The 12,918-nt window shown below is 38.1% G+C and overlaps 3 protein-coding genes across 4 annotated transcripts; 1 reads left to right on the top strand and 2 right to left on the bottom strand.

Annotated features, from left to right (window-relative positions):
- Window positions 1-68: 68 nt before the first annotated feature.
- On the bottom strand, window positions 69-2,123 carry LOC147335645 (ubiquitin-ribosomal protein eL40 fusion protein-like). Its single transcript, XM_086280699.1, has 2 exons — window positions 1,911-2,123; window positions 69-630 (listed from the first exon to the last, which is right to left on the bottom strand). Exons 1-2 carry the CDS (start codon window positions 2,053-2,055, stop codon window positions 497-499), a joined length of 279 nt encoding a protein of 92 aa, XP_086136825.1. The 5' UTR covers window positions 2,056-2,123; the 3' UTR covers window positions 69-496.
- A 144-nt stretch (window positions 2,124-2,267) lies between these two features.
- LOC147335644 (uncharacterized) lies at window positions 2,268-9,310 on the bottom strand. Its single transcript, XM_086280704.1, has 12 exons — window positions 9,237-9,310; window positions 7,839-7,965; window positions 7,649-7,745; window positions 7,158-7,288; window positions 6,964-7,034; window positions 5,970-6,095; window positions 5,782-5,877; window positions 5,566-5,694; window positions 5,358-5,486; window positions 5,230-5,264; window positions 5,043-5,077; window positions 2,268-4,354 (listed from the first exon to the last, which is right to left on the bottom strand). The coding sequence occupies exons 1-12, from the start codon at window positions 9,261-9,263 to the stop codon at window positions 3,447-3,449; spliced, it is 1,911 nt and encodes a 636-aa protein (XP_086136830.1). The 5' UTR covers window positions 9,264-9,310; the 3' UTR covers window positions 2,268-3,446.
- LOC147335643 (E3 ubiquitin-protein ligase DDB_G0292642-like) lies at window positions 9,067-12,445 on the top strand. Of its 2 annotated transcripts, XM_086280577.1 has the most exons (6): window positions 9,067-9,196; window positions 9,292-9,390; window positions 10,508-10,628; window positions 10,933-11,021; window positions 11,429-11,599; window positions 11,709-12,445. In XM_086280577.1, exons 3-6 carry the CDS (start codon window positions 10,532-10,534, stop codon window positions 12,162-12,164), a joined length of 813 nt encoding a protein of 270 aa, XP_086136703.1. In that variant the 5' UTR covers window positions 9,067-9,196; window positions 9,292-9,390; window positions 10,508-10,531; the 3' UTR covers window positions 12,165-12,445. The 2 variants fall into 2 exon arrangements, with proteins under 2 accessions (XP_086136703.1, XP_086136693.1); XM_086280567.1 differs by having other exon boundaries at window positions 9,067-9,390.
- The last annotated feature ends 473 nt before the right edge of the window (window positions 12,446-12,918 follow it).

Genomic DNA, 12,918 nt, shown 5'->3' with positions numbered 1-12,918 from the left:
AATGATGAGCTCATGAGATTATAATTACCAGGAAATTCCACTGAACATGCAACGTTCAGTCAAAACAGCCACATTGATTCCAGCTGTGAGGGTGTTTACTTGATAAGATTCCCGATGAGATCATTCATGATTTCTGCTTTGCAGGCAGCACATGCATTTCCTCTGTTTAATAACAATCTTTAAGAAAGTTTCATCAGCTGCATTGTCTTTCCACCACAATATCTGTCAGAAAGCAGAAAACGTACACTTATTTAATGCATTTAATGTTAATTTGTCTTATTTCTTTCCTGAAAACCTCCATACGTACTTACAAAAGAGGATGCATTGAAGAGCGCAGTTTTATTTTATACAACAATAAAAGCTGATCTTTTTCAAACATGGGCATATTATTGGATTATTGTCACTTTTTATAAACAGTCTATATACAAAGCAACTTGCAAACAGTGGCTGAAGTGCAAGCAGTGGCAGCTGAAGTCATCGGTGGAGAAGATCTCAGTCAAGGCTTCAGTCCTCCAGGAACCTTCATCACCATGTGGATCACAGACATGTGCTGGATTCCATATTCAGACAACTTTGTCTCAGATCCATCCAACATCTTATCTGTGAATATCAGCCGCAGAGCTTCCTCTCCTGCACACACACACACACACACACACACACACACACACACACACACACACACACACACACACACACACACACACACACACACACACACAGTAAATACCATTTTAATACATGTATTTTAATAGGCACATCCACAGAGATGTATTAGATTACTAGCCCACATTTAGAATAAGAATCAGAATCAGAAAGGGTTTTATTGCCAGATGTTGTGAAGGTTTACAACATTATGAAATTGCTTCGGTACTTAGTGCAAAACATACTATAAACAAACACTTACATAAACATAAAAATTAAAAGTGCTAAGCAAATAGATATATACATAAATGCAGGTGATGATCAGTGCAAAAATGGAGCAGAAGCAGAGAACACAGTAGAGAGTCATGTGTTTGTGTTGGGAACAGTCTTATTTATTGTTCATGAGTCCAACAGCAGAGGGGAAGAAACTGTTCTTATGGCGAGAGGTTCTACATTCAGATGGACCGGAGCCTCCTGCCTGAGGGGAGCAAGTCAAACAGACTGTGTCCAGGGTGAGAAGGGTCAGCAGTGATCCGAGCTCCACGCCCCAGTGTCCTGGAGGTATACAGCTCCTGCAGAGACCTATTCTGCAGGTCTATTAAGTAATGTACTTAAAGTTGGACTTGCTTGTTACTAGACTGAGTTTCCACATTATGTGCTTTATCTCCAAAGGTTGATCCAGTTCATCTGGACATAGCGTTTTCAGTGGAACAATGGGCTGGGAGGTCAGTTCCTTCATCATCAGTTCCTTCGAACTGACCTTCCAGCCCATTGTTCCTTCAGTGGTGCTAGTTTCAGTCATTATGCAAATGCACTGTTTATAAGACTGGGAAACCTGCAGTCAGCTGAGACTGAAGAAGTCACTTGGATGAGTGACAAAACGTTTCCCCCTCTGAAAACACTACGTTCAGATTAACAGAATCAACCTTTGGAGCTTTACTTACCTGTATGATTGAGCATGCATCAAGACATATGTGCTTTGTCCTTCTACTTCATCTCATTTACTCCCTTTACAATATTTTAAAGAAAAGTACCTAAAACTGCTGCTTGAATAGACCTAGCAGAGCCGGAGCAATATACTAATACAGTAATGTTAAAGAAAAAAGCTTGTCGTTGTGCATAATGCTGTCTACTTTCACTTTTGATTCTTCAGTTTACTAAAAGAAAAACAACATTTTAAACGCTACTATGAGCGCCTTCATCAGCCACGGGCTACGTGGTGTCACATGATGTAAGTAATGGAAGTCTTAATGTCTCAGTGTATTTACCTGCGGTCTCCGGAAGCCTTTGACTTATTTTTTCCTTCAGCTGTTTCACTGTCATGCTCTGAAACTGCTCGTCAGTGTTGCACAGGTCAATCATCATCTTCTCACCCCGTAGTCCATGAACTACAACCTGGTAGATCTTTCCCATTATGTGCTGGTTTCTGTGCCCCTGGTTTTGCTCTCGCAGTGCCCGTTGATGAAACTAATAATGACACTTTAGTTTCTTCTTTGGGTTCATCAGAGGGCTCACGAAACTTTCACTTTCATTTAGATAATTGTTTTTGTCGCTACTCATGAGACGTCTTATCTTTTACAATCAGCACCTCTTTAAAAAAAAAACTGTCAAATATATGTTGATGTTTCCTCAAAAGTGTAAATTAAAATATTTTTTAAAAAAAAGTTTTTAATATTTAACAGTGTTTGCTATAAAAAGGTTAATCACTGAGTTTATTCTTAGAGTTTATGGTCGTCATTATAGTTCCTGTGCAGCACTCAGCATGTAACAGCCTAAATTACCAAGTGTGTGAATGTGATTCTTTATTAGACGTTTCCCTAACTGGAAATCTAAACTGATATCTCAGTTTATGATGAGAGCAGGGCGTGTTTATTTACCTGCTGTTCCTCTTTAACACGAATCTCATTAAAAATCACTGCAAATATTATTTATCAGTTCCATTATAAAACAACATGTACCATGTTCAACATATTGACTGACTGTGGGGAAAAGTATGGTGGCCCTGAGAGGTCAAACTTACTAAACCCAAAGGAAACGACAGCTAATAGAAAATGCTGCAAAAAGCACACAAACCACAGCAGAGGTAGAAAAAACAGAATGGACGTGAAGCTGGAAAGAACATGTCAAAATATGCCAAAAAGCACATGTGAATCATGTTGTTAGCGCACAAGTTATTTTGGACACAAGTGAATCTTTCACTTTTTCAGCACAGTCCATCATCTGTTTGAGTTTCTGTCACTCCTTCAGTTGTTGTGATGCATCTGACCTCTCAGGGCGACATTACAAAGATGTGTGTTTGAGATCTTCTGCAAGTAACACCTGCATAACTTGACAAGTTTGGTGTTTTTTTTGCACCACGGACCCGTCGGGCAATATTTTCACGGAGCTGTCGCGGATAAATACAACAAAATAAAACCAGTACTGGTACCAAAAGAAATATTCATAACACACGGGAAAAGACCCAAGGAAACTGACTTAATGATAAAACATTAAAAAATAACGATAAAAACCCTGAAAAACATCAATTTCACACCTGAGCCTCAACTTTCGCGGCCTGGTACCAAACGACTCACGGACCAGTACCGGTCTGTGGACCAGGGGTTGGGGACCGCTGCATTAAAGAATTTACTGAACGTTTTAAATACATACACAGTTTGCTAGTGATGTATTTGGATTTACAGAGAACATATGTAGAGGCCCAAACTATGATTACATTAGCCAATAATAAATAAGGAAGACATTGACATGTAACAAGGTAAACAAATGCATTCCTGATCACAGTTTACTGATCACAATTAACAACATCACCTCCAAGGCTCTTTTATTTGATTTTTTTTCTCTGTCACGCTTGCAGTTTGTTGTTGCTTGTGTTTGGTCTTGAGTTTGCTGTCTGTAGTAACAACGTGCTGTTCTTTCATAATGTTGCTGTTTAAGGTATTTACATTTCTGCCCTGATTTACTGAGTTTTTATAATTAGAGGCTTCATTGATTGTACGGTGACTCTTGGAGTACTTTGTTGGGTGCAGGACTGAAGAACAGTAACAACTACAAATCCTTTTATCAGCAGCAGAGACAGAACCGTTCCCTCCCCGTCTAACAGGCCTGCTGTTTTCTCGTGTTGATGCTTCTTTTAGTGCCTCTTCCTTCTTTTCTTCGGCTTTAGTCTCTCCAGGTTTCTCTCTATTTCTTCCTGGGCTACTCCTTGGTTTACTTGTTTTTGTTCCAGTCTCAGTCTCAGTGTCGTCCCTAACTTCCCAGAAAGTGTCTCGTGCTTTCTGACGTTTCTTTTGGGAATTACTGTTTTGCTGAGTCTCGTAAATTTTCCGTGTTCTCAAATGTTCTGTTTTGCTGATATGAGGATACATGTGTGCCTTTGTATTTGAATCAAGCCACTGCACAACTGCTTTAATTCTTATTCCTATGTCAGTTGTTTTGTTTATCCGTGCTGCTCTTTGGTTTGGCTGTTTATCCGGTTCTCCATTAAAGTTCATCAGTTCTCCCAAAATTCCATCATCACGATAGCTTTTTGGCAAATCACCATTGTAGCCCTTTAAAATGTCCTTCCCTTTGTCATTATATCTCTCTGGTTGATAATGAGGAAAAGCAGTGTCCCCTCTGTGTGTCTCATGACTCCTTCCTTCAGCCTTGACGTCTGAATGTGCACACTGAGTGTCGTGGTCACTTCCTTCAGTCTTTGGAGCTTCTTTGCTCACTTTGAACATAAAAACGGAAGATTAGTAAAACACAGAATGATCAATGACTAATCTGTCTTTGGAGAAGAGATTATTGCTCTTGTGGCATTTATTATGAATGTCATCATTTTTGCATCAGTCTGATATGTGTGTGGCAAAACAACTGGCACTCCATAAAAAAGAGAAGCAGCATCAAGTGACATTTGGCTTTTAGGAAATGAATATTTTAGGCAAACGGTCCAATCAATTGTGTAAAAAACAGTTAAATCAGTTTGTGTTACTGATTAATTTTCTGATTTGTACATTAGTGTTCTTCAAAACACTGAAAGAACTTAAAACTGAAACAAAAACAACCAGTACTTCTTTAAAGCATGCAGTTTTGGCTCCTCCTACAGGTCAAAAATAATTCTTCAGATACTCTTAATATTATTTTTATTTACAAGCTTTTGGGAAACACTTCTTAAGTATGCTAGTAAGACAACCTTTACATTTTTACACTCTTTGCACTACATCTAAGTCTAGTGAAATAATGTCACCTTCAATTAAATGTTATTTATTTGTCTCCAAATCACAACAACAGTTGACTCGATGCACTTTATATCATAAGGTAAAGATTACAGTATTCTTTTCTCGGTGGGTTAACCATTTCAAATAAAGTATAATTATGAATTTTAAAAAATTATAAGAGGTGATCTTAAGCAAACTTACCTTTCCTGTACAGGAGGATGTAAGCTGTAGAAGACCTGTTATGAGGAATTATGAGAAAGACGCCATCAAACGTCATCAAAAGTCAACCAGCTGAATAATGTGAACTCCAGCTGCTTCATGTCAGACATTACATGGTTCTAGCTCAGGAAATATTCCTCATGTGGCATTAAACAAAATCAGTGTTTACCTCAGTGGGTTTTCTTTAGCAAAAAATAGTTTGACCTGAAAAATGAAAAATAATAATAAATTAATGACTTAATGTCATGTTGTTAAACACTTAACTGTCTGAGGACTTGTCAAATTATGCTCCCTTACACTTTCAACACGTCCATCATTGAAGCAGTACCACTGCCCATTTTCATATGATTTGATTTCTGCGGTGTAGTGTCCTCCTGTTAGACTGCCAAAGTGGTTAACCACGGCGTAGAGCTCATAAGTACATTTCTGGAGAGGAGGAAATAAAACAAAGTCATTAAATTTAAAAGATAAAAGTTAAAACTTGTTGCTGTTCTCTCTTAAATACCTTCATGTGTAAAGTTTGAGGCACATCAGCTTTGCAGTGAAGCTTGACGTAGCGCCTCAGCTTGTAGTCAAAGGTAAATCTCTTTAGCAGGAGGGTCAGAACATCTGGATGTTGAGTTATCTCCCATTTCTAGGACACAACATAAAAACAACTACATGAACCAGAGGCATTGATCTTTTGTGATAAAAACTTTAAGAGATCAGAGTCATCACTCACAATGTCTGCATTTTGCTTTTCATCACAGCGGCTGCAGTATATCTGGTCATCACCAGATACTTGTTGTAACTCAAAGAAAGCTTCGAGTCCATGCTTCTGCAAACCATGAAGATTTTATGTAAAACAGATTGCTCTCTTAACATTTTGAAAATATATACCCTTGCTTTTAATGAAAGAAAATTCAGCACCACATTGTAGGTTTTATATCTTGAATCTTCCACCATTAGTGGCAGAATCCAAAAGAAGCTCCTGGAATCGTTCTTCATGTCGCACTTACAGCATGTTGTCCTGTGATTCAGCTCTCCTTTAAAGATCTGGACACAAAAAAAGTACAATTGTTGCTGTGCACCCGTGTAATCAGAGGCACTGTTAGAGCTATACTGCACTGACAAAAGCATTTTGTTAGAATAAAGTACAATAATTTGTGAGGCCTACTGCTACATCTACTCTTAGATTGCAAATAAATAACTCATTTGGCTTATTAATCAAAAAAGTAATTTCTGCTAATTTTTTCTGCTTTTTTGTAAAATGGGAAATGTGAAAGTTTATGGATTAAATATTAGCATTAAAATTATCATTTTGATTAAAGACGTTGTGCATGCTGTTAAAGTCATTATCACACGGTGGCGCTCTAATTAATTTGTTAAGCATTGTATAAATGAACTTTAACCTGTCAACACTCACTGGAACATAAAAAACAGTCTGTATAGAATCACCAACATTTATATTTTTAAAAAGATTTCTTTTTAAACTTTTTCCTCCTTGGAAGTTAAACTTCTACCACCATCTGCACTGCTTCGTAAATCTGCATGCAGAATTCAAAAGACTTTGACTATGTTTCCCTCTCTTATATCGTCTCGGGTAAATCTCAGTATTTTAATCTTTACACTTTAACTCAACTAATGCACATATTTGAAAAAGTATATGTACTTTTTCAAATATGTACATATATATGGATTTTTACTCAACTACCCAGACACGTGTTTATGGTTTAAGAACCTACATAAAAAAATCAGATTCTTTATTTTCCAAAAAGACGCTTTTAACACTGAGTAGCAGACAGTTACAGCTGGTGCCTGCTGTGCTGTACCTTGTACACGTGTACCTAGATATTTTCAAATTTCAGCACTGATTAATGAACACTGTGCCCTTAAAGTAAACAGAGCTGTATATTGGTCGCACCTTGGAAGCGTCTTGGCTCGTCATACACAAAATCTTCTCAAAATACTCAGCAGCATCACGTTGTTCAAATACTGAAGATCAGGGAGACAGAAGAGGACGCAAAATTATTACCAGAGCACCAGTGATAATATATTTGTTACAGCATTTCAAATGCACACACAGAATAATGAGACATGTCAAATAAACCATCTTACCATCTGTGATGCCCAGCTTCTCTGTGATGTTACGTGTTTCGGCCAACTGTTTCTGTAAATCATCAAACAGCCTTCTCAGCTCTGAGTCAACAATTGGTGAGTCTTTTCTGCTCCTCCGATAATCTGGACTGCTTAATATGTAACCAGGAAACAAAGGTAATGTGATTAAAAATCTTTATATTTCCACTTAGTTCCAGATTTTAACGCGTATTAACTCCTGGAAGAAATACACTTTCACATCAATCTGACACTTCTGTTAAATAAAAGAAAAACTTCATCTTGTTTCTTAAAACTGAGTCAAAGAGTAAAAGAAAACAAAAAACATTTTCTGTGATACTCTAGGTTCCTGATTTATTCTGATTTTCCTACATTTCTTCTTTTTTTCTTTCCCATGCATCTAGGCTTTATGCTAACTTATGACAGCTGTGTTCATCTCCTCAAGACAACAAAGCCACATTTAAAAACATCCCAAATAAAGTTGTTTCTCAAACCTTTTCAAAGCGTCGCGAAAGTTTTCTGTCATGAAAAGCACCTGAAGCACGCTGTTCAGGTAACATGTAAGACCTGGACTCTTGAGGCCATAGTAATCTAAAAAGTAAGTCAATGAGGGAAAGGAATATAAGTCAAACATCATTTAATCAGAGCCACATGCTTTAAGCTGCTGCATTTTATACTACTTACCTGCAACAGGAAGGCTTTTTAGTTTCTTTCTGAACCTCGACACGAGGGAGTGATTCATCCTGATGTCCGTCTGATGTGTGTCGGCATTTTCACTCCTGAACTTTACTGTCAGATGCTTGGGTTCATTCTGTTGAAGGATATTAGATACAGCAGAAGTTAGAGCAGGAGAGTCAAACACAATGCTCGGGGGCCATACTTGACCCGGTAAAGATGCCAATCCAGCCAATTAGATGGTTTTGGAAAATTAGTAGAAAAGCATAGACATTAAGAAGCTTTTAAGAAGTTTTTTCTCCTGATAAAAATCTTCCCTGTGGCCATTCATACTGAGCCAGAAATAGTTAATTAATAGATAACAGTTGTGTGTAAAGTGCTGTTGAAATTGTGCTTCTTTTTTCTTATAATAACGTATTTCAGGTTTGCATTGTGTAGTTAAACTTCTTTACACTGACAGAAGGGGGAGCTTCACTGGTCTGGTCCACTTAAAATTAAAGTTTGCTGTATGTGGCCCAGGATGTAAAGTGAGTTTGGCATTCCAGAATTTGAGGATAACCAGAAAGGCACCAACAAACATTCAGACGGCAGGGTCAGAGTTTGGCATAAACAACATGAAAGCACGGATCCATCCTGCCGTATATCCACAGTTACAGCTGCTGGTGGTGTACAGTGGACCATTCCTGATGACTGCTTCCAGCAGGATAACTCACTATGTTAGCTCAAATCCTCTCAAAATGTTTTCTTTTAACATTAAAATTAGTTCAGTACTCAAATGACCTCCACAGTCACCAGATGTAAATCCAACACATCAAGTTTAGGATGTGATGTCAGAGTCATGGATGTGCGGCAGACACATCTGCAACAGCTGTGTGACACTGTCGTGTCTGCCTCCTCTCGTTTGTTCTGTTTTCTCTCTTCCTGCAATAACGTCACTGTACTGTGTTACGTGGCTTCCTTAAATAAAGCTCGTTAAAGTAAAGTTGAGCTGGTAATAATAAAGCAACATTATAAATACGATACTTTTACGGTTTGTAGTAGCTACAGGTTTCTTTGGTAATGTGCTATCATTACAAATGTGCTATAAGTAAAATAACCTTGAAACGTCTGATTTTCGAAATCGATTTAAATTCAAATTTAAATTGTAAACCCTTTAAATTTGAACGAATTCGTCCACAGTAACAGTCTGTGTCTCGAGTGTTATTGAACCATGCTGCCGCCTCTTAGCCGTGCTTACCCGCCTTCGGGGCGATAAAACAGACCATTCAAGCAACAGTAAAACAATCACAGCTTCAGTATAAAGTACCAAACGCACTGACGCTATAACCCGTAAGTCCAGACAGCAATAATGATGATGTTTTCTAACGGTGAGTAGTAAAAAGGGAGGGTAAACAGGAGAGTACTCACCGTGCAGCCTATCTGATTTACCGACATCAGCAAACTTTCACTTTCGATGCCGTAGCGACGCTGAACGAGGAAGTGCGACAGAGAGGAGGTGCGACAGACACGCAAGGACCCACCGCTGGAAATACACACAGACCCTGGAGACTCGTGATTCCTGGTAAATTTAATATTTATTTGAATACTTAAATCAAACTAGGGAGTTACATGTGTGGATGTCCTATTTCTGGCTGAGTGTTAAAATAAAAGCGGAAGTCTTTAAAACTGCTAGAGCTGTGCCAACAAGCGAAGACATAACATTTCTCCCTTTAACAAATCGCCTGTTAATATCTTCAGTTTATCCACTTAAATAACTACGAAGCCTCCTTCAAGTTTAAGTTCATATTCTTTTAAAATATTACATAAATGTTGTGGACATGTTTACTACTTTGTAATAACAATCTCATAAAAAAGAGAAACGTTAACATTCTGTAACAAAGTTAAAGGCAGCTGGAACTTCCTTGAGTGACTCGCCACACCTCACAGGAGGTTTTTAAATAAGTTGTTTTAAGACTGAGAGCTTCTGGATTCAAAACCCTTCACGTTTTAAGTACTCTTTGTAAGGTACACACATAAGCTAAAACATTTTTTTTATGGTTATTTAACTGAAACTCAGCACACAAGCCTTTATCTGGGAGTGAAACACAGACCATGAACACACTGAATCGTTTCTAGCAGTGTGCAAACTTTCATCTAGGATGAAAGTGGAAAATTCCTCCAGTAAAACTCCAGCAATATGAGGAGTCTTCAAAAACCTGGACTGATGCAAGAAGACATTAACAAACATTCACTGTATTCAGTCCAAGACAATAAGAAGACCATACAGTGACACCAACCACAGATAACATGAATGCATCTTCAAAAGCAAATAAAGTTTATAAAAACAAGTCAAATTGTACTGTTCCACTTCATAAAGGCTCTGCACTTATTCTGGTGCTGTGAAGTGCTTGAAATCTGAATCACTAAAACTACTCATTATTCAGCAGCAAAAACAAAAACTGAAATCTGAGACTCCTACTTTAATTTGACAGCAGTTTGAGGTTGTAGGGTGTAAATCTCTAGTTTTTTTATGCGTTGGTTCATTTCCCTCTTGAAAAGGTGAACCATCAGCACACTGAAGATGTGTATCAGACAGCATTTATCCTCCTTTCGGTCCAAACTCCTATCTTGTGAGAATGACAGTCATTATTTGTGGTCTGTATGCAGGCTGACATGTTAATATAAATCTTATGCTACAGTATTTGTAGTGCTGGATCCCCAGAATGAGCATTCGTGGACAGGATCAGGTGGAGAAGAAATACGACCCTCTAGACACCACCCTGAAGTTTGTCAACAGGGAGGATGACTTGGATTCATCATGTAAGATTTGTTTTATTTTTTCTGAATATAATTTATATTTGGTGTTTTGTTTCTGTTGTGGAAGCAGCAGCAAGAATCCAGCACAGACCAGAGAAGGCATCAAAGACAGATATGATGGTGATTAAGTCAGACACAGTATAAAAGGAGGAGTGGAGATAGAAAGCAGCTTACATGATGCACTCTGTGTGGGATTTGTTAGATTTGGATGAGTTGAGGGGTAGCTTGACATGCAAATCTAGTTTGACTTTGTTTCCTCTCTAAACAAACAACATGTTTGATTTGTTGTTGTCCACTCCCTCCACAGGTGATGACTCTCTCAGAGCAGAGATGTCCTGCGGCCACGCTGTGACTCCTGAATCTCTCACACGTTGGTGTCGCTCCCTGCTGGATGAGGTATGTCGTGTCTTTGTAGCCCTTTATTTTTTCTTGTAAATAAAGTTTCATGTTTAATTTGGACGACAGTGGTGCAACAAAGTTCTATTTAAGTTCTGTTATAATAAATCTTTTTTAGCTAGAATTATTATAGGTTTAAATTTTAGGTCAAGATCCTGCTTTTTTTTATAAATTGTTTAAGCTAAATAGTTGGGTGCTACTGGTACTCGTTTCAAGGAATAAGTTACTTTTTTAAAAGGTTATCATTGTGTGTTTGTCAGATTTGATTGTGAAAATAGCCAGTAGCTTATTAGATATAAATGTAACAAAGTACTATTATAATTAAAGTAAGAACCTTGAAGATTTGGACTTCAGTTCTTAGTTATTTCTCTAATTATACAGTGAGTCTTTTTTGTTGTTGTTTTCAGGGGAATTACAAATTCAGATGTCCGGCTTTAGTGGAGGGAACCAAGCAGTGTAATAAAGAGTGGTCGTACCAGGAGGTGCGCAGACTGGCTGATCTGACTGTGGAGGAAATGCAGCACTTTGAAGAGAGCATGGCCCGTCTGGCTCTTGCAGACCACTGTGAGGTTCAGCCAGTAAGTGATTTATGGTTATTATTGTGACCTTTCAGCTTATTTCACTTTGATAAAAATGTTTAAAGTGGAGGTCTCTTTCTTTTCTTTAAAACACTGTTTCCCACATCAGTGTCCACAGTGTAAAACAGATGTGGAGAGGAAGGATCTGTCCAACCTGTGTGTCCAGTGTGTCGTATGCACAGCTGATCAGAAGAAGACCTACCAGTTCTGCTGGCAGTGTCTGAAACCGTGGAAGGGTTCAGGCCTTCGATCTGACCGCTGTGACAACGACGGCTGTGAGAACAAGGACCTGCAACTCATGCAGACATGCAAAACCATCAGTCTGCCTGAGGTGGAGGGCGTCACCTGCTGCCCCGCCATCAGACTCTGTCCTACATGTGGCATGAGGGTGGAGCATACCACAGAATACTGCAAAAATATCAACTGTCCTCGCTGCAAGATAGAGTTCTGTTTTGTCTGCCTGAAACTGAAGCGTGAATGTTCACAGACCAGTTCACCATATGAAATCTGCCCCAGTGGGGTCGCTCCAAGGCAGACCTCCATCCCTGTGTGGAGGAAAACTTAAAACCATAACACATGAACAATTTAAGAGAATATTTATATTTTCCTTCAAGGTTTTAACAATTGTTGATATAAAAAAAATGTATGTTGCCTATCTCAGCTCCAAAAGACACTTTGAGCTTTATTTTGTCAGCCTTTGTTTCTCTGCCTCCTACTGGCTGAACTTTAAATTGCACAACAAGAGACTTATTGTTCTGTTAAAATCAGTAACTGTGCAGAGAGATCATTATACATACATCTTTTACTCAAACATGTCTGTGAATATGAAATATGAATAAACTTTATCAGCACTCAGTTTATTACAAATGAAATCTTAGCATCAAGCGTCAGCTCTTCTTGTGTGACAAAATGTTGGCCTGTAGTTTAAGCACAATGTGAAAAATAAATAACTGTATTTCTTCTGTTTTGTATCAACATGCACATAGTGGATCAGTAGCTCCTAATTTCTAAGCATTAAACAAAATGTCAGATTGATTAGAAAGAAATCAAAGGAGAGCTTTGTATTATATTAGTGATTGATGAGTAAAAATCAGGATCACTGGATATTATTTATACTAGTTAGCACTTGTATTTCGTAGAGGCAACAAAATCATCCATTATAGAGATTCTGAATTTGTAAATTCTGTTGTCAAATTTTGTGCACAGAAATATTCATAACATCACTTTTTCTCAGAAGAAACTAACTGATCTTAAACAAGCCAGACAAGAACAAAGAACACCAGACTGCCTGACTTTGCTGCTGTGTTTTGTTCACCGTC

This window comes from Aulonocara sp. 'chitande type north' Nkhata Bay, linkage group LG3, assembly GCF_057382095.1.
Source record: "Aulonocara sp. 'chitande type north' Nkhata Bay isolate Kocher_YH1m ecotype deep benthic linkage group LG3, A_spYH_male_GT1.1, whole genome shotgun sequence".
NCBI lineage: Eukaryota > Metazoa > Chordata > Actinopteri > Cichliformes > Cichlidae > Aulonocara > Aulonocara sp. 'chitande type north' Nkhata Bay.
This window is presented reverse-complemented; position numbering and strand designations above follow the sequence as displayed.

Excerpts from the sequence above, each read along its gene's own strand:
- LOC147335645 (XM_086280699.1), bottom strand. The coding sequence starts at position 2,055 with ATGGGAAAGATCTACCAGGTTGTAGTTCATGGACTACGGGGTGAGAAG. Across the intron at positions 631-1,910 it reads AAGGCTTCCGGAGACCGCAG|GAGAGGAAGCTCTGCGGCTG; the intron begins GTAAATACACTG and ends GTGTGTGTGCAG.
- LOC147335644 (XM_086280704.1), bottom strand. The coding sequence starts at position 9,263 with ATGTCGGTAAATCAGATAGGCTGCACG. Across the intron at positions 7,746-7,838 it reads AAAAAGCCTTCCTGTTGCAG|ATTACTATGGCCTCAAGAGT; the intron begins GTAAGTAGTATA and ends CTTACTTTTTAG. Across the intron at positions 5,487-5,565 it reads CTCAAACTTTACACATGAAG|AAATGTACTTATGAGCTCTA; the intron begins GTATTTAAGAGA and ends CCTCCTCTCCAG.
- LOC147335643 (XM_086280577.1), top strand. The coding sequence starts at position 10,532 with ATGAGCATTCGTGGACAGGATCAGGTGGAGAAGAAATACGACCCTCTA. Across the intron at positions 10,629-10,932 it reads GGATGACTTGGATTCATCAT|GTGATGACTCTCTCAGAGCA; the intron begins GTAAGATTTGTT and ends CTCCCTCCACAG. Across the intron at positions 11,022-11,428 it reads GTCGCTCCCTGCTGGATGAG|GGGAATTACAAATTCAGATG; the intron begins GTATGTCGTGTC and ends TGTTGTTTTCAG.